Below are 26,010 nucleotides of genomic sequence, written 5' to 3'. Positions count from 1 at the left end.
GAAAAGAAAATTCCTCTAAAACATATGCATATACCAAATCTCATCCTTGCATCACATGTGGGCCCAAACAGAGGCTCTTCATAGTCCCCAACATTATGGCAAACATCAACTACATCTCCCAAGTGCATCAAGCTACAAGACAAATAGTCATTGGATCAAGCATGTCCCATTAGTTCCCTCACTAAACCCGAAATATAGCATCTAATTCGTCTAACCCAACAAATCTCTCCACTTTGAAGACTACTATTATTGTTATCAAACCATAACTCTGAATCCATGCAAGCATTGCTTCCTATCTCTAGTTGTTCTTGGATCATTGCATCCTCAAGCATAGGCTCTTCCACATCCCATGGATCATTGCATGTATTTGCACCATCATGAATAGGCTCTAATAACAAAGTCTCATATCGAAGGTCATATGCACATCTTTATCGGTATCAAACAAAGGCCCAACATATGATTCACATGCATTTTCAATCTCCTGTGCTTCATCCTCTTCTTGATCATACATATCAATATCTATTCCCTTTTCATGCCACTCTTGGGCTTCAAAATTTTGCACTTGTTCTACACTAATAACCTACTTGGTCACTTTTCCCATATCATCACCATCTGATATACATGTAGGCAATCCACTTGTACTGTGCTTCCAAAGCCTATAAATATCCATCCATGAAGCTACTTCCCAATCAAATAGTGGATTCTTTGGACTTTCCTGCAATCGCAATTGTCCCAATCTCTTCATCTTCCATTCCTTCTCTCATTCTCTCATGCATACCGTACTGCCTCTCATCAAAGCAAAGAGGGTTCTTCACTTCCACTTTCTAAGATGATGTGCTTGCAATAGATATATCTCCTTCTTAATCATTTCGAGTGGGATCTCTGAATGTAAAGCTGCACTCTAGGGGTTCCACACTTCAAAGAAATGAATCAGGTATTAAATCAACATCTTGGTTCAGCTCGTGTTTATACTTATATAGCTCCGTCTAGATTCCATTGGGGTCTCTTTCTGGAGCATATTGATCTAAGAATGCAGCTCTCACATATGAAAGGCCAAAATTCCACTCTTGTAAGATCCAAAAGGTTAGATATGATCTGTCAACAAGATTATATCTTAAAGAAATCTCTTTCATGGGTTGATGAAATGACTTGTCACAAATTTTCCTTAGATGACTAGGTACCTGCTGTTACTATAAAATGTTATGGTTCCTCCTATCCACTAGCCAAAGTGACTTCAATATAGCTTTGGAATATGTTAAACCTCCACATGATTATTGCAATGCTTCTACATGTAGGGTTTGCACATCTTATATCGCCTATTAATTAGTCAAATCTGTTAGGAGCAACATGATAATGGAGCAACAATGCGAGAATTGGAATGTGTAAAATACAAAATACATGAAGCACACATAATGGAAGAGACAAAGAGACTGATATACATGGTTGACCCAATGTTGGCTATGTCCACAGAGAAACAACTAGTCTTGCATCTTTCTTATCTAGCAAGTGAGAAGATACAAGATACAAACAGTATATCCACTGCTCTCCTACTATGTGAGCTATACCCTTATCTTACAATTTTGACCATAGAACTCATAAGCAACTCATGCACCGATTTTCATGGATGTTTGGCAAGTACATTGTATAGAGATAGGATTGGGGGGCATGGGATTCTACTTTGTGAGCATCAAATATGGATGCCACATGGGCACATCTAGGTGGATGGAATCTTCCACAAGACAACCATGTGGGCTACTACATGGTTTACTCTTAGAGGTGAGCCGACGCTTGGAAAAGGGATAATGGTACTACAGGGCTGGTATAGCAAACAATGCAGCATTATATGGGAGCCTTTGCCGGGTTGCACAGTAAATGTGAGTATAACTCTTCAATTGTGACTTGATTGAGATATACGGGTTTTGATGTGTGTTTCCTTGCATTTCAACTCTATGTTGAGCATTGCAAGGTGAATTCTGATCTTGTTGAGGAATCAATTCTTGTGAAATGTTAAATTTGATTATAACGCCTTGATGGTGTCTTCATCAAGATATAAGGGCTTTGTTGTGTGTTTTCTTGCATTTTAACTCCATGTTAGGTAAGTTATGATCTTGTTGAAGAATGAATTCCCTTGAAATTCCTCTATGTTGAAATCATTTTCCTTTATTTTAGAGGTAGGTAGACCAAGATGAAATCTTTAATAAATGATGAAGGTATTTCCTTTTTTTTCCCTTGCAACTTTTCTTGTTATTTACAGGCAGAACTTACCTTGATTTCTAGATGAGCATATAGATATTGTGGTAGTTCTTTCCCTTGATGTGCTTCTTCTTTGGATTGTAGGAAGCTAAGACATGGATATGGAATGATAAGTCATGCAAGATCATGAATAATTCATGGGTATCTTTCTAAGGATGAATTAATCAATGGTGTCTGATGGTTGATCAAGGTTTCTAAGTGAATGTACCCTCAAAATCAACAAATATGAAGAGGGAGAGGAGAAGAGTGGAGATGAGGAGAGAGAGCACACCACAAATGATTGTTGTACACTATAGTGAAAAATAATGAATAAATACAAACCCTTTAGGGTTAGGGTTAGTGTTAGGGTTCTCAATCCTTATCATGTCTGTTTAACAATCTTTGTGTTAGTGGTATGTGGAATATAAACATGATGTTAAGAATCCTCACCACCTTCCCCCAATATCAACATTATGAAGTAGGCCTTCCCTCAAGATCATGATTATGGAGAATGAAGGACTTGAACATTATATTCATCATAAAACCTTCATGGGAATATCCTTCCTTTGAGTTAAAAAAGAACTTCTCCAAAATATCTTTCCCAAGTGGCTTGGTAAAATATATCTACAAAATCATCTTTGCTGTCATCACAATGTTGAGTATGTCACCAAGTCACCACTCATTTTCAATTGACTTCTATCGTAGTGTCAAGTCATATAAATCCCAAGAGTTGTTTATTCATAGCAATTGCATTCTTTCTTGGTGGCAAGTCATATAAATCCAAAGCATTGCTTTTCTACAAAAAGGCATTTCTTCATTCCTAGAAATCTGTCATTCTAGCTTGTCAATTGCATCTTCAAAGCACAATGGCTCTTTTGTAGCAATGGGTAATAATAAGGGCATAATTTGTGCTTTAAAATTGAGTCTCTTTGCCATTCTAATTATATGTCCACCTAGGTGGTAGTCTCTATTGACTTGTACACCATTTGAGTTGTTTCTCTTTTGAGGAATCTTCAGGCAATGCTTGCTCATCTTCATCAGCCTTCTTTGAATGTGTTTAAGTCATTAGTGTGACAATAACTTGTGTATTTAATTCTTCATCAAAACTACATCTCTATTGATCTTTTGATTAGTGGAATCATTACACTTGTATGCTTTTCTCTCATCTCTAACAACCATGATGAATTTCCATAACTTTCCATTGAACTTTATGTGAACATAGGCTATGTATTTGAATATGTGGAGATTCCCAATGCATGGCTTGTATCCATTGAATGCCTCATAAGGTTTCATACCTTGAATGTAATTTGTCATAAGTCGATTCAAAAAGTAGTTGGCAATGTGGATTGCTTCTTCCCAAAAATGATTTGGAAAATGCTTCTTAGTGAGCATTGCTTCCAACACTATTGGCTAAAGTCATGTTCTTCCTTTTGGCTACTGCACTCTATCGAGGATTATCTACACATGTGAATTGTCTACAAATTCCATTACCCTTGTAAAAAGTTCATGAGTGTGGAAGACATACATTCACCTCATCTATATTATCTAAGAGATTTGATATTTTTGTTTGTCTGGTTTTCTACCATGACTTAGATTCTTGAAAGATGGTAAATGACTTCAAATTTCTCCTTAAGAAAATAGACCCAACATTATCTATGAAAGTGTAGTACACTAAACCATTCATGGTATGGGTTTTTGCATAACCCCAAACATATTTATTATTCTAGTCAAGAATACCTCTTGCTCAATAGGTGCTTCTCCTAACCTTGACTCTTGAATTTTTACCAAAGCAGATGCTGCACAAAATTTCCCAAGGAATTAAAGTTTTGGAATGTTGATAACTATGTTCTAATTTCTCAATTGCATCAAACTCCCAAACTTAACGAGACCATATCTCATGTTTTGTATTGCAAAAAGTGGCATTAGTTGATGTTCTGGTGACATGCATGTAAGTTTGGCATTGAACCTAGCATTTTGAATAAGACTCCTTCTTTTAGACTTTTTCATTTAGCTAATTTTCTCTGGCTTGTTGTCTCGAATCATCTCCCTCAAAAATGACTCTATAATTATCATTTGGCTAATTCACAAAAATTCTTGCTACATCAAGAGAAGAATTATTTGGTCCTTCATGAGTTGATTGAGGAAACCAGTTGTATATGAAGTGTCTAACTATGTTATTTTCAAGTAGATCAACCTACCAGTGAAATATCAATAGTGAAGAGGATTTGTAACAATAGTAAGTGGACAATTTATTGTTGGATTACATGGGAGTTAGCAAGGCTTTGCAATCATACATCTAAATTTACTTCAAAACAAATTGGAAGCATTTTCCCCATGTCAACATAATGCCATTTTCATTTTTCCATGCCAAGGACATAGTGGATATCTCCTATGTCTCTCGTATCAAACTTAAAACTGTGTAGTCCATTTGAACCTATGATGATTAAGCCTCAACAAGGTAGCTAACGACTAAGGCTCACAAGCACAGTGCTAGCAAAGACATAGAGGTTCACAACTCACTCCAACAAGCTCCTTGCAACACCACAAGCCCACCAACGACTCCTCCAACTGGACCTCTAGTTGTGGGAAATGCTACAATAGCTCCTATCGGCTCTAGCACTCGAGCTACTTCACAAGGCAGTGACCTCACAGCTTTAGCAACCGTCATTCCTATAAACTCGACAACTACAAGACTTGCTCCCAAGACTCACTGATGCTGCCATCATCAACGGAGCTGCAACATAGCCATCACCCATGCCAACATAGAGCTCAACACTATAGCCGATCCAAACAACAGACTCCTGTCACTACATCAACTTTCTACAACCACTCCAAGCGATGACTCAGGCTCCCGACAGCCAAAATTCTACAATGCCAACAAGCCTCACAATGACCTCTATGGCAACTAGATGAGTTCACAATGGTGCCTCAACGAGCCTTTGCATCAAGCCGTAGCATCTTGCAACCATAGCACTAGTCAACTGACCTATCCTACATGACCAATGCCACAACATACGAGCTCTAGCATCCAAACGAGGCCAACTTAGGTGGCATCTAACTATCGATGCCTCCATGGGGTTCTACACGTAGCAACGGAATTATTTATGTCATTAGAATCTGAAAAAGATTTTGTATGGAATATTTTAGATTCTGTCAATTATTATCTCCATCGAAGCTCGACACGTGGGATAATCCTAATAATGACACATGGCTCCATCAAGGGAAACCCTATCTAACACATCATCAAGGACACATGGCATACTTATCTGCCACGTGGTGTCCACCTGCCATGTCAGCTTGCATAGTCACCCAGGCCACATCATCAGCTAACATCACTGCCACATTAACAAGTCCAATCAGCTTGTCACTTGAGCTGCCAACTCAGCATCTACCACATGGCACTGACCCCCTGCTAGGCACAGTTACCTCTCCACTAGCACATTGGCACTACACCTAGCTACCACGCCATCACTACTCCATTGGCACATCCCTTGGCAGGCACACCCGTGCATGTGACCTTGAGTGCCACATCATCACTAGCACTCTTTTTGCCCCTCCACCTAGATCAAGTCGTATCTCTTGATCTGGGAAGAACTTGAGGGCACTCCAAAAAGGAAAAATACTTGATTTTTTGTGCTCTACACGCTCATCACATCATGTGCACATTTTATGCAAGTATCACACACTTTTGAGCCTTGATGACAAATCCACTTCTTGCATGCACATCAACCTCCACATCGACGCATCTGACCCATCACCTAAAACGAACAAAGAAAAGGAATTATTTGCTACTTTTACATTGCTCGATTATTGGTCTAGATCTAGTTTAGAATAGATTAGATCATCCATAGTAGAGAGAACTCCAAAGTAGCCAATCGAAGCCATGCCAAAAAATTCCTAAATAGTCCTTACTCAGAGTCATCAGTCCCTTTGCTCACATGTAGTTTCACATCATCACATTACCTGAATAGTAACTAAATTGAAGCAGAAACATGCTTTTGTTGGCAAACATATTGTAGCTAAACTCCAATGTCATCTAGATTTGACAATTCTTATAAAGATTAAAACTTGTGGATTCAAAAGAACAATTTAGCTCCTTATGCAATGTACCTGAATAATCACTTACTTTGAATGGTAAGGGATGACAATAAGGCACACAGATTGGAATTTGCAAGCTGTGAACCACTTTGCAATCTAGTCCATTGGCTCCTTGGGATCCCTTAACTTGGAGATAACTAGGTCCATGATATGTACAAAATCTTGTTATTGTCCATGTAACCTTTTTTTGAGTAAGCTGCAAATCAACAGAGTAGTCTAGAATAGTATTCAAAATAATTGATTGTCAATAAAAACTTACTAGAGTCCTACAAGGATGATTATGTTGGTAACTTCTCCTGCTCAATTTTTGCTTGCATTCATACAATTGTCTATTAGGTTAAACTCTCTTAATGAGTCCCCATCCTCAAAACATATATCTACAGTAGGTCCTAGTGTATGTAGACACTCCAAAACTTGTAATTCTAGTTTTGCAATATCTATATTGGTGGAAGATATGAGGTGTTTGTATGTGGTATTTTTCAGATGTTCTCCCTCCCATAATGCACGCTTTCATGAAGTCCACTTATTTCCATTATCATACTTTGGCACTATATAGCTCGATGGTAGTAGCCTCGTGTTTAGCGCATAACATGATTGTTCGACTGTATTTCAAGGGCTAGTGTGTCTCCATAAGCTAAGCAAAGGTAGAGTGATCAGAGCGATACACAACAGTAGGAGAAAATGATGGGCTAGTGACGGGCTCTGAGCTAACATCTCAAGTGGCGACACAGTAGCTCATAACCAAAGCTTGAGAGACTATGCCAATAAAGACTAACCCTGTAAGTTTCTTGCCATTTGTCCATGTACGTGAGCGAGGATCCCATGAGGATGTCGGTGTCCTTCAATTTTTCCTTTTGGGATTCCTCGAAGGCTATTTTTGCCCTTATTTCTTTTCCATTAGTCACTCCCTCTATCTTTACTCATTTTGTTTTGGCGTTTGTGTAGATGGTATCAGCAAAATGTCACTCATCTTGATGTTTGTCATATGTATAGCCTTGAGGAGTTTGTTATATCTCCATCTCACCATCTTTAAAGTTGTCATATCCTTTTCCATGATTGTCACCCTATGGTAGTGGGATGCAAGAAGAAATGTATCCTAAAAAAACTCTTTGAAAAAGTCTTTAGCACTCACTTGCAATGCCCATATTATCGTTCTTTGCTATCGATATCCAAGGCTCCCAAATCTCATATCGTCACAAACCGGCTTAGCTAGCCTTAAAAAAGGTGCCTTGGGAATACACATTTTCATGGCTTTCTGAACCCTTCTTATCTCCCTTAGTACACTGAGCTTTTGTGTAAATCTTTTTTTTCTCTTGTTTGAGAAGATGCATTGGCTTTCCTTTTCTTGGATGAGTGACTCGTCCTTTTGATGCTGCCATTTTGCTATGGGTAGATCCTTGTCCTTTTTCCTGGTAGTAGCCTTTTTCCTTGCCATTGGAATTGATGCTAAATTGCACATTGAAGAACATAAAAAATAAGTCCTAAGTCCTCTCTCTCTCTCTCTCTCTCTCTCTCTCTCTCTCTCTCTCTCTCTCTCTCTCTCTCTCAATCTCCTTCCCTTCCCCTCCTCATGCTCTTAAGGATGCACCTCTGCTTCAAAATAAGAAACACTAAAGAGTGTACAAAAGAACATGATTTGGAAGGTTGGGAAATTCCCAACCCTGCAAATCTCATTCTTTTGGACACTTTTTAGACGATAGATTTTTGGCCTAGGCTTTGTGCATGCACACGTGTGTGTGTGTGTGTGTGTGTGTCTCTCTCTCTCTCTCTCTCTCTCTCTCTCTCTCTCTCTCTCTCTCTCTCAATTCCAATTTCTTTGACACACTCACATTTAGGTGCTACAATAAATTTTCGCTCCCATGTAGGAATTACTCTAATTTTTCCTTATTTTACTTCTATTCTACCTCGCGACCTTATCTCATTGGTATTGTATTTGCTATTGTACTAAACTTCCCTTCTATATTTATTTATTTTCTCTCTTTGTAATTGTCATATGTAATTATATTAGCTCTTGTATAATAATTGCTCCTCTTATAATTTTCCATTTATGGGTTTTGGATTTATAATTGCTCTTTGGATACTTATAATATTGATAAGTTTTGATTTACAATGCTCTAGAATATGGTGGATAACAATTTAATGATCTTTTAGATAAAACGTGGGGATTAATATTGTGATCAATAGTCATAATGATGACCATGTGGAGTTGGGTGGAAAAGTGATGAAATTTTACTTATTTTAGAGGTGTCTTAGTTTGGGAGGTATGGAACTCTCCTGGTCCTTAGCTGACTGATCGCACTTGATGCTGACCGATCCGAACTTTCATGATGCTCCTCAATTCCCTCTTCTCTCAATTTCCTCCTACCTCCCCGTGAGTTGGTTCATGATGGATATTCCTCTTAGGTCCTCTCCTTTTACTCCCTACTCCCCCTATGCTACCTTCATGGATTGTCTTAGCTTTCTAATGGCTTCTCTCATCAGTGTACCCCCCTTGACGGCTATCGGTTGGCCCAACTTGATTCTCTACTAGTGCACCCTTAAGCGTTGCCTTGCTTCATCGGCTCATCTTGTCAGTGCACCCTTAATTTCTCAAGTGCACCTGACTACTCCTTTACCGATGCTATCTCAGATGTTGAAGTCGCCCTCCCCCTTACTGTCTTGACTTGCTACCATTGAGTTTTTACAAGTTTTGCATGCGTTGATCTCCTATCTACATCCGTACATGGTGACACCACGACCACCCACACTTTGATTTTCTCTTTTGCTTCCATTGATATGGTCTGAGCAATAGTTTTTGGTGGTGTCGTACAATCATTCGGTTGTGGGGAGCTCACTTCGCTCATGAACACACTACATTGCTCAGACCATATCACCTCTTGTTGTCGTACTCTTGCATGGTATGTTCTTGTGTACGTTCTTGTGTACCTCATGAACCCACCTCTAACTCGTGCTCGGCTTCTTCATACAATCATTCGGTTGTGGGGAGCTCACTTCGCTCATGAACACACTACAATGAAAGAAGTCTTACCTCTTATGATATTTGGAGTGGATTCATCCAAGCTTCAGTGTTTGCACGCCCAACTCTTGTCTTCAAAGTAGAAGGAAGACAAGATATTGGAGGGGGGGGTGTGATGTATGGAGGGAGGTGGGTTGGAGAGGATGTGGTTTGTGCAATGTAGAAGAGAGAATAAACAGTGGCACTTTGTTTATTCTCTCCTCCCCAACAATGGGTTGGAGAGGATGTAGTTTGCCCAAAGTAGAAGAGAGAATAAATAATGGACAACATTGCACTAGGGACCTAACCTCTTTAGGAAAAAGACCACTAAAAAAGCCATTGATATAAGTGTTAAAAATGCTTCCATACCATCCATATAAACATCATAATGTTTCCAAAAATTGTTTTGATGATTTTATTCATGCTTTTTTTGGGTCCAAATCAATGCTTTTATCCATGGTTATACCGACAATTGCTTTTACCTAACAAGGGCCTTCTTAAGGGAATCGAACATGGGCAGGCAGATCAAGTAGGCAAATGCCCAACACCTGAGCTGCTATTGCTCTGCAAGGTCAACAATGTTAGGATCTATGAGATGTTATTATTGTATTCAAATTCATTTTTTGTGACATACAAACACACACACATATGCGCACACCTTTTATATTTGTATCTATACTTATATTCTAGGATAACCCTTATGTTGACCCTTATGTTGCAAACTCTACATCCTAGATCAAAGGTAAACTTTACTTCTACATTGCTCATTCCATACGAGATTATGTTGCAAGAGAGCATATCCAAGGTTCTACATGTCCAAGGAGGGGATATTCCTTAGACTTATAATTTTTGGGGAGGAAGGATGCCACCTTTCCCGCCACACAAATATAACATACATGTATTTTGGATCATCTTTATATTTGTGCATTGATGTACTCTAGTATAGCATGCACTCTCATTTCTAGTATTTGACTTCAAGCTCACTTTGTTGCAATTGTATTGTTCCTAATACGTATATAGATCATACATTGATTGGCATGTTCTAATATGTAGGATTCTTCAAGTGTATTGGATATGCAAGGAGACACTTAAACTAGATACTTAGACTTTGACATTATGAAAATAAAGAGACCATTTATTGAAAAGAGGAAGTGTGCTTTATAGAACAAGTCCCCTAGTTTCTTCAATTAGTTTAGCAATAAACATGACTGCATGGAACTGGTTGCTGTGGGCAGCTAGTTGTTTCTATTTACTCAGCACATGGATCTTTTGAGATCCTTAGTCCTTATAATTGGTGTTTGGTATTCTTTTTACATTTGGTTGCCGTTATTCATGGAGTGTTGTTTACTTGTTGATGGGTCATTGTTGTTTACTGCTCATATCTAGACTCTGGGCTCATACTGCTTGCTTGTACGCTTGTTTTTGCTTGAATCCCATTGCACTAGGAGCAACAGGGATAATAGGGACATTCATTAAGCTGTGCATTATGGCATATACTTGTTGTTGATTTATAGTTCATGTGGGGGCTTGTGTTCAAGCTTATTTTTTGCTCAAATCTAAGTGCACCAAGAAGAACCGAAGTAGAGCGACAATAAGTTTTTTTTGGTTGCACAACAGAAAGGGTGATTATACTAAGGGGAAAAAAATCAAAAGAGAAAAAGACAACATTTTTAGTTGAGACCACACTGCAACATCGAAGGCCCTAAAGGCCACCGGGCACACTTCGAACTTTTGAGCACGTAACGAAATCTTCACATGTCGAAACATAGCCTCTTTTGTAAAGTTAGCCTGGAAGATAGATCAATTCAATTTGGGCAGAGTGACACATTAGCAAATAATCGAGGACTTAGGCGGCCATGAAAAATGAAAAGATTGCAACTATATTATCTTTGCATGGCTGAAGGGGGTGCCCCTTGATTATTTCCCATCATAATGCATCATATATGACGTCCCCCTTGCATCATGATGTATGAGATATGAGTTCCATGATCCCGATGACCCCCTTGACTGCAGGAAATAATCAAGGATTATGGTGCAAATTGTTGTGAGATAGATTGAAGGAAATAATCAAGGATTGTACGAGTAGGAAATAATAACCAAGGGGACGTAGGCGGCCATGCAAAAATAGATAAATTGCAATTGTATGCGATAATAATGGAGGGTGCACGAGCTCCACAATTTCGGCTGCGCGGCCGTATCCACCAGAGGCTTATCTTCTTCCGCCAAGGCCGTTTTCCAAAACCCTAAACCACTCTCAGCCGCTTAAATCCCGATCTCCAATAGGTTTTGGTCTCTCCTCTAGCCTTCTTATTCATCTCTGCCTTCCATACAAGCGCAATTTCTCTATCCATTGCGGCTCACTCCAATCAGTTTTCTGTAGCTCTATACCCCTTCTCGGGCTTCGAGTGTGTCCTCTCTTTCCCTGTAGCTTTGCAGGTCTGATTTCACTTCCTGCGTAGGTACCTCGAACGTTTTCTTAGCCTCCCCACATCCCTTTTCCTCTCCCTCATCAGTCAGCTCTGCTTCATCCGGGACTGATTCTAACCCTCCCTTTCCTGCCCTCTAGCTCTTTGGCCTCATCTTGCTTGATTTGGACCTATCCATTCAATGACATCTAAGGAAGCTCATCTGAAGCTTCGACAAAAGTGAGCGAGCGAGCTACATCCGATATTCCCGAGTCTCAGCAGAAGTGTCACTGATGAGCTCCTTGTTCTAGCCGCTTACCCAGGCTATGAGAGCTTTAACAGTTGCGCCCTCTGTAAGTGGCGTTGATCTTTCCCATAAAAGGTTGATCATGTTGTCGACGCCACTGCACTTGAGCGGGGCGGATACTCAGAGTTTGTGCAAAAACCTCGCCCTCGTGCAAACACGCATGGAGAAGCAAGATAATTATAGCCTCTCATCCGCCTCAGGAAGCTCCCTGTTAGCTGCCTCTGTTAAGGGGTCGAATAGTGCATCACTCAGCATAAGCGCCGATTTTAGGATCGCTCCGTCAGAAACATCACCTCCATCGCGTGCACACTGGACTTTACAAGATAGTCACGACGTCGCAGGTGTTGCCGGATCCGAAGGACCGTTAATCGGCAACGTTGGCGTCAACACTTCTGCCGAAGCACTTGATCATCTTCGACGGGATGCGTTTAGCGAAATAGCTGGGGTGCCTTCTGTTAACAGAGATTCTATGGATGCCCAAAACAGGCCTAATGACCTACAACTCGGAAGACAAGGCAGCGACTTGTCTGAGTCATTGTTTCCGTGCCCCTCTCCATCTGATCACAGGCCCGGTTTGCCTGCTAATGGTTCTGAGATTTCTTCCCCGGATAATTTCCATTCGGAGGCTGAGCTCGATTTATCCCAGAAGGATAAGCTTCATGCTGCTGTGGCGTGCAGCGTTAAGAAAAGTCGGGCATCGTTCACAGGTTGTGTTCACGTGGCTACGGAAGATGACAGATCGTCCATGGCCTCTGAGTCTTGCGTCAAGTCAGAACCGTATCCAAAAACTTCACCTTTGGTAATGCCTGTTAATTTCTGTCAATTGTAATAGTTCACAGAGCCACTGTCCATCAAACTCATTTATGCGCTCTCTGTGGCTGCAGGGGAGTGGCTACAAGCTCGCAAAACCAGCTGAATCAAACATTTCCGGATCACAGGATAGTCTTGGCGAAAGAAACGGTTGCGATACTTGTGTCACTTCGTCGCAGCCCAGACGCTTCGATGAGCACAACGAAGTTCTTATGTGGAGGAGGCCCCCTGTCGAAAGAAGCGAAGAGCTCACATCGGCCGAGGCCCCCCTATCGACAACTTGTCGTAATTCGTTAAGATCTTGCAAGCTGTGTGGAACAACCAAGACTCCTCTGTGGAGGAGTGGCCCTCAGGGTCCCAAGGTCTGCGTCTTATGCATGTGCATGTCGTTTGCTATTTCCCGAAGTTGCTTCTCTTTACGATATTTGGCAGTCGTGTGATGTTAACGCAAGTCTACATTTTTCAGTCTCTCTGCAACGCGTGCGGGATCCGGTACAAGAAAGCCAGAAGATCGCAAGCTGCTAATGGTTATCCTGATCTCCAAGTCTCTCCCCCCAGAACTCCAACACCGGGTAAATTTTCCAGCCGCCCTACAAAGCGGAAGGTACCAGAAGATCAAGAGGAGATAGTTAACGGTCGGTCTCGTCAACGCCTCAGAAAAGGTAAATGGCCAGCATTGATGGTGGTGAGGAGGAACCTTATCCCCAAGGTCGAAGACACTGAGAGCTGCCTGACTTCACCAGGGACACCTTCACCCCGGAAACGGAGTCCTCTAAACATGCCTAATGCGAGCTCGAGGCGGAAAGGAGCTGCTGCAAAGCTAGCGTTGCTGCAACAGCAGGGCAGGCTGACAAGCGTGTTTGCGATGGACGAGGAGGAAGCAGCTGTTTTGTTGATGGCCTTATCATGCGGGCCTGTTCTTCCGTGAATCACAATCAACGTACTTCGGTATAGATGAAGCGATATCGTTCGGATCTCCTTACTATCAAATGTGCGGTCTAAGAGCATGCTCCTTCACCTACGTCTATCCGCCGTCCATTGCTACCAATCGTTACTATTACCTGCTCTGCAGGCATATAGAGTACTCCAGGAATTTTGAGCGGTTTTCTTATCATTTCAAGCGGCATAGCTATTCATCAACCAAAGATTCGCTTATTATTTCGAATTTCCAACTCACCTATAGAACATTCGAGGATGCCTTGTGAGAATTGCCTGTGTCTGTAAAGTGGACATTATATCTGTTGTTCTACCTGCCATAGTGGGTTGATACCGAGTTGTGTTGGAACGTCACTAGCTTCTCTGCTGTGTTCAAGCATGCTACTGGTTAGTATTGTGAGGCAGCCAAGCTATGTTCATGCATAAAGCGATGTTGAACTCCTGAATTTTAATGAGCATGAATGTTGGATTTTTGACAATATAAAGCTCCGGTTATTAGTACAAAATGGTGTTAGGGCTCTTTCGGTTCAAGACTCAGATATTCAATATTCTCCTTAAGAAAGTAGATTTGCAAGTTCCATCTCATTGCCCCTGTATTCTCCACTTTCTATAAGGTAAAGATACTCATTGATTTCTTTTTTTCTGGGTTTCCTGAATCCTTTTCCATGCACGTCCCATCCATGCACATGTGAAAGGGAATTTTTGCGTTTCTTATCCTTCAACGAGACTTTGGAGAAATGGAAATTGATAACGTAAGTGGCTGGCTAATCCTCAAAAAACATGTCCTAAATTTTCATCTATTGCATTGTTAGACATCTAAATCCTCATTTCAATGTCATGGGTGATAAGCTTTTCTTCATATCTAAAAGGTGGAGCAATGGCCAAGCTACTATCAAGAACCTTGTTGACACTCTTTGCACCTTTTTCCCTTGTATATTTTTTCTCCTTTTTGTGGTTCTTTATCCCTCTATCATTTTTATGCTCTCTTTCATTTTCATTTTTCATAAGCTATGAATTGATCTTCCAATAGATTCATCATGATTGAATGCCACACTCTTTCGAAATGGTATATTTCTCTGAATCCCAACTAAGATATTTCATGGAAGTAGGTTTTTTGCTACGATTTGCAAACCATAAGATATATATCTAGCATGTTAACATAATATGGTGACCTATGTGCTTCACATGTTGACATATTTATGATGCAATTTCTAGCAAGCTTTTCTATCATGTAACCCTTTCTTTTCTTTCCATATCATACCTATTTTCCTCGTTCTAGAAAGAGAATAATATTTTCCATAGTCAAAATTGTAGGCCTCCATAAACCATTTCCTATCGAGTGGTTTAGCTAGCATAATATGGACCTAGTATCTTTGGACATAACTTTTGGATACCTTGCACCTTCTCACCTAGATACTCGTTGCCATATCTGCCTTGTAATAATTACAAATAGATCACTGTGTGATCCTCTCCATCTCACTTCAAGACAAGTACTTATAAAGATTGACATGAAATCTCTAATTAGCTTATTCAGCAAAGCTCTTTCTTCTTTTTGTAGGTTTCCCTCATTGTTGGCCTTTTTCTTCTTTTGCCTAGCTATGGTTCTTGTAGGATCCATTTCTTACAAATATTGTTCTATATGGCCATGTATCAATTGCTAAGTGAACTTTGAAGGTTGAAGACTAAGGCTTGAAGAATTAAGGTTGGAGCAAGTGAGATTATGGAAGGAGATGATCTACATTTCAGGAAAGCATAGGTTAAGAACTATTGTATGTTTCAAAAGGCACACAATCAATTAAATGCAGCAAATTATCATGACAAACAAATGATGTTAACAAGTGGTGTTGTGCATCTTGAGACAATGGAAGGTGTTGAAAATGCAGAAACAACTTTGAAGAAATCTAATAAATTATAATAAATTGCATGTCTAATGAGGCAACCATTCTATCAATATTTGACAAAATCAAGCATCCTCTTAATCGGTAATCTAGTAGGGATACAATGTGATAGCGAAAGAATTAATTTTTGAATTCATGTCCTTATCCATTATAAATTCATTTCATATATGTAAGTTGTAATTTATCATTCCGTGTGAGGAAACCTATAAACTTTGATGAATATCCAACCCCTTTTGCTTGAATTTTAGTAAGAGCCATCAAACCTAAGACTTCCTCTTTCTCCTAGTAGAAAGGAAAGTGATAGCCATGATGACCCCTTCCATTTTGAAGGTCAAAGAAAAAAAAGAGCACAAACGTCACAACATTTTCATCACAACACTTCTTTTGCCCCAACCAATCTGAGGATTTGTACAGCACAATGAAAGGCTTAGACAGAGAATGTACACTCACTGAAATTACATGCAATTGATGATGTATTATTTCCTATCAACTATGAATCTACTCATGACTGATGAAAACTGTGCAACTCCTATCATATCATCAATCAAGATATGGGTGCAATAGAATATTCATTATATGACTACTATACCTCTAGATTTTGAGGTAATCTAAGTTTACATGGATGAGTTGTCACAAAATGTAGGGTTCACCTATCACAAAGCATTCATGCATCCACTATCCTTTAGAAACGGTAGCATTGCTTTACCTATCCATCCACTCTCTAAAAGGCATAGCTTCTACAATACATTTCTCTCCTATTTGTCTAGAGACAAGGTAGAGAAGTAATGTTGCAACATGCTTTTCTTATTTGAACAAATAGTATTAGAAGTGCAATCACGATGCTTTTTGTACCCACTCGATTTAAAGATTAGACAAAGCAATGGTGGCACAATTGCACCACTAAATTAGCTAAAACACATATTCATGAACTTTTAAGAGATTTCCATAACAATGCTTTCCCACCCCACCCAAACCAAGAACTGGACATAGCATCCACACCATCATGGAATCCCTAGACCAATGTGAGGGACTCACAAAGTAAGCTCTCCATAGGTGAAAATATATAGAAAATATACCAGTGATATAAGCCTAGATACTACAAGTCTACTACTTTATATCATCAGTTTATAGAGTTATACTGATTGTACATCTATACCACTAGTATATGCATATATACCAATGGGATGATTCTTGATTACTAGATCATTGCCAAACACATCGTTATTTCCCCCCCATTGCTAACATGGAAGCCCTAGACCAATGTGAGGAACTCACAAAGTAAGCTCTCCATAGGTGAAAATGCTATTGGGATCTCACTGCCTATATAGAAAATATATCGGTGATATAAGCCTAGATACTACAAGTCTACTACTTTATATGATCAGTTTATAGAGTTATACTCATGGTACATTTATACCGCCAGTGGCATGATTCTCGATTACCAGATCATTGCCAAACACATTGTTATTTCCCCCCCACTGCTAACATAATTGCATAATCATGTTAGTTAATAACATAAAATTTTATATAATTACATGGTTTCTTAGTCCTTGAGGCATTGACATATTACAAAGGCTACATGCCCGTGTTGCCTTTTTAAACACCCAAAAGCAAAGCACATATGAGGGTCAATCACTCATTAACAATGTTCCCATTATAGAACATACCGTGAGATTCAACAAATCACTTTGCTTATTGGTAAGCACATTGCCTTCCTCAATCTAAAGGTGCAAAGATTTTCCTTTAGCTACTCCATGACTAGATGCTCACTTCAGGTAAAAGCTATATCTAAGTCCTACATTGAAATTTGGAATATTTTTTCTTCCATATCTCATAATGGTGTTGTAGGTAATGGTATTTCAATGTAAAATTTCCCTTTGAATCGGAATATTATCTATCCACCATTGACTACAATGCTCTTTGCAAGAGGCTTAGATGACTTGATGTTTTTGAGGCTTTCCCATTTTGTTACAAGAGGTGTTGCCTATTTGGAGGCTTACCTTGATGAAAGGTGGTGAGCCACACAAGGGGGTTAGCCCATACTCAACAATGATCACCTCCACTCTCCAACCTTTGGAGCAGAGCGACTGTACCATTATTGTATGTAAATACTTATATTGAATAGGGGTGCAATCTTGGACTATTACATTTTTTGTACATATGAAACATTACATCGTAAGCCACAAGGATAGATATGTAAGAGAAAGAAAATAGAGAATAATGTAGAAGAAAAAAAGGAAACATACACTTACAAAGTATGCCATAAATCTAGCTTTGTCCCTTAATCCAAAGTGGGATTGCTTCAACTTTTCTATGCAAACTTTTACATCTTTGTGATGTTTTTGGTGATTGTGGGGGGTTTTCTTTACTTGATCTCTCTCCTTCTTCCATTCATTCTTATGACAATGAGTAGGCTTGACTAGATGCAACTCTTTTGTGAACTTTTGAATTACCTCCTTATAATTTTTCCATCTATGGTAACTAAGTCAAATGTGAGATGATCAAGCATTGCAAACTCATCGTGCAAAAGTGAGGACATTCTTCTTCCTTTCTTTCACTTTTGACTTGATAGTCTGTCATGACTTTTTTGAATTTTGTATAGCATAGTTGCCACATTCTTGAGAGTACGGCATTCTTGTTTACATGCAGAATAAGTCCATCACCATTAATTGAATGCTAAATAGGAATATCATTATCATGTGGGGCATCATCATCACATGAGTGCTAGGTAGCACCTACGCCATGGGTGAATGAGATGTGCTCGTACGACGGGAGTGATGGATGCTAGTGCTCGATGGTTGTGATGCCTTAGTTGTGGCATGAGATTGAGACTACATTCTCTCTTACCTCTTGTGCTCTTGCTCATGGGGATTGAGCTTAAAAGAATCATTTTAACTCAATTATAGACTAAAAATTTATGCTTTCATGGATCAATAGTCCCTTCCACAGGCCACTTGCCCTAGTGCCCTAGTCAATCCCATTAGAAGACCCATTAGATGCCATGCAAATATGTAACTAAAACAAAGACACAGTTCTAATGAGAAAAAGAGGACCTAGGGAGAAGGGGGATGAGGATAATATGGATGAGGAGAAGGGAGATGGGGAGATACGAGAGATGGAGAGATGTGGAATTCAAATGGGATGGAGAGGAGGGATGAGGAGAAGGGGGATGGGGGGATGCTGAGAAGAGGGAAGCAAGTATGGGAGGGATGAAGAGAAGGGGAATGGGAAGAAGGGGAAGGAGGGATGCGAAGAATTGGGATGGGGATGGGGATGGAAGAAGGGGATGTGCGACGAGGGATGAGGGATGAGGAGGGGGGGTGGGGGATGGGGGATGGGGAGAAGGGGGATGTGAGGAATGGGGATGGGGAATAGGGAGAAGGGGGGTTCGGAGAAGAAGGATGAGGAGAAGGGGGAAGGGGAGAACGGACTAGGGGAGTGGGGAGAATGGAGATGGAGGGGAGTGGGGAGAAGAGAAATGGAGGATGAGTGATGGGGAGAAGGGGCATGGGGGATGAGAAGGATGCAGAAAAAGGGGTTGAGGAGAAGAGGGATGAGGAGAAAAGGGCAGGAGGGATGGGAGAAGGAGGATGGGGAATGGGGAGAAGGGAGTTGGAAGGATGGGGACAATGGATATGGTAGGGATGGGGAGAAGGGGGATGGAGGATGAGGGATGAGAGAAGGGGACAATGATAGGCAGACCCCAATTTTGAACTACTAGTGGTAGGAACTAGGAAGAACTGATACTATTGTAACATGTTAGTTCATGTTTGTATGCTAGGACTAGAATTTTATTTGCATGAAGATATAAAGTGATTGTTCATTGTGGACCTAGTGGTAATAGGCTAGTGTAAAGAGCATGTAGACAATAAAAACTAGTCGCACCTCCCTGAAAAAGTAGTAGTCACTATTTTTACAATAACTTTTGATCCATAACTTGGACTTGGGAGCTCTTTTTTTGTTGAAGAGCTAAGATTGAGCTCTAGAACTATTTAAAAGACGTCATGGCCAATATTCATAGAGAAGAGGATTGAAAACAAAGAATACAATAGGAGATTGGTTTGTTTTGAAAGGCTGCTCCTATCTTGCAGCAAAGATGAGACCTACAAAATAAGCACTTCCTAGCTTTAGTGCTCATCCTCTTGTCAGATGTTATCTATACTTGCCTTTATGAGAAATAATCTTGAAGGATGGCCTATATTGTGTTTAGGAATATAATGTATCCATCATAGCGTAGTCTAGAGAGAATGGGATGTTGTAGACACTGATGAAATATACGGTTTCAGAGCCCTCAACGAGGAGATATCCTTTGCATTATGGTGATAGGAGAAGAAATTAGGTGAGGGAGAACCTGCAAGTCAGGGATGGCACATGACTTTCCTAGATTCGTGGGACTACCCTATGAAGATGCTGGCATGCTCGTGGAAGAGATGGAGTTCATAGCTTTAATGAAGGGGGACAACAAAACGCCAGAGGTATTGTTGCAGATCTTGACTTATTGTTGGAAAGGTGAAGCCAGAACATGGATGCAGAACCATGCAATAACATTTCGAAACATGGCAAGACCCCCCATGAGAGCCTACATATTTAGGCATGGGGCTGCCTAGGTGGAGGGGTGGCACATGAAGGAACCATGCCACCTTACCATTTTATAATATAACTACCATGGATTATGTACAACACACCTTATGGGTCCTCTTACGTGGAAGGGTGGCACATGGTCATGCCCTGCCACCTCAACCTTGGGCCCTATGCACGCGATATTTTATTATACTATTGCCACACATACAAGCACACACATATATTTATGCCTTTTACCTTGGTCAAATTTATCCATAACAATGTGTGTGTGTGTGTGTTTATATTTACATATAAACACACACACACACACACACACACATAGAGAGAGAATATTATGTATTTTATATATAACCAAGTGGTGCCAAATTTGAGGGTGATGTTCAACACCATGAATCGCCAAAGAAGTATCCAATTAGATGGATGTCAACCAAAAGGATTGGAGATAATAGGTTTGTACTACATGGAAGAGCATCTGTGAGTAGGGAAATGAGGATCATGCCCTTCTTTAAGAAAAAGTAAAATCATCAATTGAACCACACCCACACCCTATGAAAAGAGATTACAGTTGACAAGGTCAAATTGTTTATTTTATTTTTTTCCCAAATGCCTTGTAGCATGATGTTGAGATATTGAGCTCCACTCGTGATATGCCAGGGTGATTGTTGTGCATTTATGTCACCGACTTGTTAGCTGCAAATGCGGTTGGTACACCGCCCATGAATAATAGCTGGATGACAACTATCTTTATGTACTCTAGTTAGTGGCTCAGTTAGTATGCTACCTTAGTTAGCTGAGTTTGGTTTGAGACCCACATATAGGGTTCACCTATTCTTTTGTACTAAAGAGTTCTTTTTGGCTTTCACAACTAAGAAGAGGAAAACTATTTTCAGCCTCCACCTTTGTGTATATTCCCCCATTGTGTATGTGAGAAAGCTGTAAGTGAGACTCCTTCCTTCTCTCCTACTCTCTTCACATGGTATTAGAGCTCGGTTCATGGTAAGGAGCTCAAGAAAGCAAACCAAGTTCGCGGTGTCCTAGTAAGAGGATCAGTGTTGCTTTCCTTTTTTTCGAGTTTGGGAGCAATCTTTGTAGGTAGCTCTTCAAGAATGTGGGGGCTACTATTTGGGCACACTTGGTTGGTTCCAAAGACTCGAGAGGAGTGCGAGAAGACTTGCGTGCTATGAATAGGATGTCTCATTTGTGGCCCCAAGTGCATGCTTCTGAAAAAGTTATCCTCTCGAAAGCAACGTGGATCCTCTCTACGAGAGAGGAGGCAGTGGTCAAGGCGGACATTGCCTCTTTTCAAACATTGACAAGGTACATGCATTGCTTGAAAGGAGCATTTTCAAAGGACAATAAGCTTAGTGGGCTCAAGTCCCATGATTGGCACAAGGTCTTACAGGTATTCTAAGTTGTACAATTAGTGTACCGATAATCATGATACGTTAGCATAATTATGATTATGTTATATTGTTGACATGACTTCTTTGCATACATGCATGCATGTGCATGCACAAGCATGCACGTGTGTGTGGAAGACTTAACATAACCCCTTTCCATAATGAGATGAAGACAATGTGGAAGTGGAAATAGACATGGATTCAAAAGAGAAAACTAAAGTTTTAATATGTAGGTGATTGCCAGCAAATGTGGGAACAGTGTAGATAATGAGGAAAATGTTGAGGCACACTGAACAACACTTTATTCATGAGTGGTTACATATATAGGCAACTGCCTCCATGTTGGTAGATCTCAAAACCATAATCATCTCCATAATTAGCTCAATCAACTATCTCCTATGATCACTCCAATCCCACACATCACACCAACTTCACATACCTAACTACCAAGTCAATAGACTCACCTACTGAGGTGCTCACACAACTTCACACATTGTCCTATAGTCAATAATGTCTATACCATATGCTATGCCCAAAATATCAATTTGTTCTAACACCCCCCACAAATTGATGACCTCATCCCTCGACAGTAGTACATGGGATGCTCCATGGCTTGCCCACCATCATGTGGCAACACACATGGCCCCAACCTATGACTCACTCCTAGGATTCTTGGTTTACAATGGGTGGTGTCTCTAAAACTACCAAGTACATGGACAACAAGCACACTCAACTGAATTAAAGGAAAAACATGTCATTTTAGGATGGACTATCCATGGCAGAGCACCTTATTGACTCCAAACACACAATCCTAATCTAAGAGTTTAGGGCCAATGCCCTCCTGGATGAAAGTCTCCTCAATCGATTCCTCATCCGTAGAGGTATTTGTAGTATCTTGGTCTAGTTCTTTCATCCTGTTCTTCATAGTTTCTGAGAGCACAAGCATATTATTATTGGTATAGCTCCTTTGTTTTACTGCTCCTTTCTTAGTGAAGTATGCTACCAAAAGAGTAGCCTCCAGCAAGTTAACTTCAACTTTATGATCACATGCATCCCATATTCCTTCAAATAAATCAAATATGAAGAGGGTCTTACCACTTCTCAGTAGAACAAGGGCAGTGTCTCATATGACTCGTAACAGAGGAGGAATGAGATAGACCACCTCGATCGTGCATACTCTAAGCTCTCTCCATGTTGCATGTGGAGTGTGTGTCCCTTTTCTGGCCACATCGTGATGGACACTCCTACTACTGATCCACGATTCTCTCATCTCATCAAGCTCCTCTCCCTCGGCTACACTGGCAGCTGACTCAGATGCATAGAAGTCTTTAATAAAAGTCTATGATCTGTCGATGGTGATCATTGGCATTAGTCCATAGCTCTCTGGTCTGTCGCATCATTATGTCTCTCTGTCGGTGCATCTCAAGCAGGTAGAGCCCAACACAGACCTGGTCGTGAAAATGTATCAACCGTGCGAGTGGGACAAATCCATGTTCCTCCTGAAAGAGACAATGATATCATCTTCGAATTTCATAGTAGACTGGGCAGACACATAGAAAATGCTCCTCCATCTCAATCTCCCCCATCTGGCATAGTGTGCAAGTCCTCTGTTCTCTAGGTATGCCTGCAGCTCTCCCTGCCTCAATCCGCCAGCTGATGTGATGAGACTCGTAACTGACTAATGGCGATCCTCAGTGCATGTGAAACTCGCATGTCCTCAAGATACTGAGGTCTGATGACAAGACCGTGCTTTGAAATCCTCAGAGGTCCAACCATATGATACGGTTAATCTCATCTCGTGGGATGATCTCAGGTGGTGCATCCACATTGTACTGAAAGGGGGGAAGTCTGTCCATCTGAATGCCCTGACTACCAAACCATGTGGATATCCATGCGTACCATGCCGTATCAACACTACTCTCTGCTATTCGCCTGGGGGACTCTAATGCTAACCTCAGTAGTCTGCACTTGGGTAATGCCCAAACTCAATGGAGAAACGCCACTGTTTGAAAGATGGAATCAACCTGGAGAGGGGTCATGGTGAACTCTACCTGTATAATCTGATGGGGGACTTAGGGTTTACTCCAAATCATCGTGGATCCCATGGTCACCTGTAGTCTCTCAATCTCTTCCACTCCGTTGCGCTGAAATATCACTCTCCCAAAAACGTGCTGCGTACATGACAGTCGGTCTCACCAATGTGTCAAAGAGCCAGCCCTTTGTCGGGGGTCCTAGAAGTGTGCCTGGAAGCATCGCCTCTCTAGTCACGGGCTAGAGCACCCCTTCCTCATGTGAGCCATGCCATACCCGCATGGATCATCGTGAAACATGGTCCAGTGAACACTATCCCCAAATATGTGTAGGACTACACTATCTCCACAGGCTCGCCACGGTATGTGAAACTATGGTGACAGGACACTGCAAGGTGTTGAAGATCATAACCTTGGTCTTCCCAAGGTTAACTGTCAAGTCTCTCTCCCTATAGAACATCTCTAGAGCCTCTAGATGTTTCTGCAGCCCCTCTACTAAGGATGATATGAGGACTGTGTCATAGGCATACATCAATATCTCTACCATCTGGTCAACCAAAGCAAACCCTCTCCACCTAGTCGATCGACAAAACAAGTGATCTCGTCGATATAGAGCCCGAAGAGAGTTGGTGATAGGGGTAGCCTTGCTTTACTCTAATGGTGCTCTCAATCCAGTTTGATAAGCCTCCTGGGGCATGTATCCTCCCTCTGACAGACTCATATAGACACATGACCCCCCAAATCATGATATCTGGGAGCTGTAGCTCCTGTAACCTTCTGATCAGGCGAGAGCATGGGATAGTGTCAAATGCCTTACAAAAATCTATGAAGCAAGTGTAGACTTTTTGATGCCTCAACTTCGCCTCCTCAATAATAGCCCTGAGGATAAAAATGTGATCCAAGGTGGAGTGTTGTCTCCGAAATCCTGCCTAACCAAGTGCCCGCTGTTCGCAACCCTCTGTGTGGCTGTTGATCTCCCTCTCTAGTACCGACCCATATATCTTAGCCAAAGTGTGGCCAATCATAAGAGTACGGTAGTTCCGATACACAAGGTAGGATCACCTACCTTGTGTATCGGTACTATGGTGGTGGTGCTCCAGGTAAGTGGGAAGCCATTGCATATGGCATAGTTCAACAACTGTGCTAATATCGGGGTCGGGATCTCTTGCCCATGTGCAAAATTCTCAGTGCATAATCCCTATGATCTAGTGATCGTTGGTTATGAAGCCGGAGAAGGGCAACTCGTACATTGTACAAAGTAAACAAATGACATGTGGTGGGTCTAAGCATAGAGGACATATCAAGTGGTGCCTGACCTGGGACATCATATAGAGAGCAAGCATATGTGTGCCAGACTGTGGGATCTATGAAGGGAATGGGTGACTTCCCTTCTGATAAGAGTCCCCATCCCATAGTTCGATCTCCTCCATGAAAGAAACTGATCACCTCATCCATCCTATACATGAGGAAAGCCCACTTCTATGCCATGTCAGTCAGCATGAGATCCGTTGCACCTCTGGTGAACTCAAATGTCCTAGTGCTATCTCACATGTAAGGTGGGCTCTCTTCTCTCTGCGCTCATAATCAAACCATGGATTTTGGGGCATTCCCCCATCTGGAACACGTGCAGATCGTGTCATGGGAAAGGATCTGGCTGCAACATCCTGTATCATCGATAGAAGAGTGTGATGCATGTGCGAGGTCCATCCTATCGCCAAGTAGTACTAGAAGCTCAGAAACCAAGTGGCTCACATACACTGGGTCAAGAGCATGGTCAAAATAGATCTAAACATGAGTGGGTGGTGGGGGGGCCCTCCTCATAGCTGACGTGGTGACCCATATATAGAAAGTGAGATATGAGTGGTCATCTCTGAGTGGAGGAGGCAGCACAATAAAATCATGTATCCGTGGGGTCAGTGCTAGTGAACCCAGCCGGTAGTCTACCGTACTACTCCCCCCTCCATGTGGGAAACAGGTGAGTCCGCCAGATGATGGCCATCTTCAAAGACTGCTATATAATTGAAGTCACCAAGGAGGAGAGTGTCCCCATGTCTGGAAAACTTCGTGATATCATCATGAATAGTCTCATCTGGGATGTGCCCGTTAGTGGTGACCTCTCGCGCATAGCATGATGTGTTTAGGGAAAAGTAACATACTCCAATGAAGGTGGGCAGTGTGTCTGGTAACTGGACTCGAATCCACATGTGTTGTGCATGCTCCTCCCTACATATCATAAAGAGGAGTGGCCTCAGATGTGATTTGAAGAGGACAGCCACACCTCCGGATCTGAGAGGGAGGGACAGAGGGAGAGAGAGAGA

General features: G+C 41.2%; 1 protein-coding gene across 1 annotated transcript; it reads left to right on the top strand.

Annotated features, from left to right (window-relative positions):
• The first annotated feature begins 11,666 nt into the window (after positions 1-11,666).
• On the top strand, positions 11,667-14,235 carry LOC147905527 (uncharacterized). Its single transcript, XM_087373168.1, has 3 exons — positions 11,667-12,836; positions 12,922-13,209; positions 13,314-14,235. Exons 1-3 carry the CDS (start codon positions 12,057-12,059, stop codon positions 13,773-13,775), a joined length of 1,530 nt encoding a protein of 509 aa, XP_087229294.1. The 5' UTR covers positions 11,667-12,056; the 3' UTR covers positions 13,776-14,235.
• The last annotated feature ends 11,775 nt before the right edge of the window (positions 14,236-26,010 follow it).

The sequence above is a fragment of the Dipteris shenzhenensis genome, chromosome 1 (genome assembly GCF_047967505.1).
Source record: "Dipteris shenzhenensis isolate YYH24624 ecotype China chromosome 1, Dip_SZ_1.0, whole genome shotgun sequence".
Classification (NCBI taxonomy): domain Eukaryota; kingdom Viridiplantae; phylum Streptophyta; class Polypodiopsida; order Gleicheniales; family Dipteridaceae; genus Dipteris; species Dipteris shenzhenensis.
Note: the sequence above shows the minus strand (reverse complement) of the source record. Positions and strands in the feature narration are given on the sequence as shown.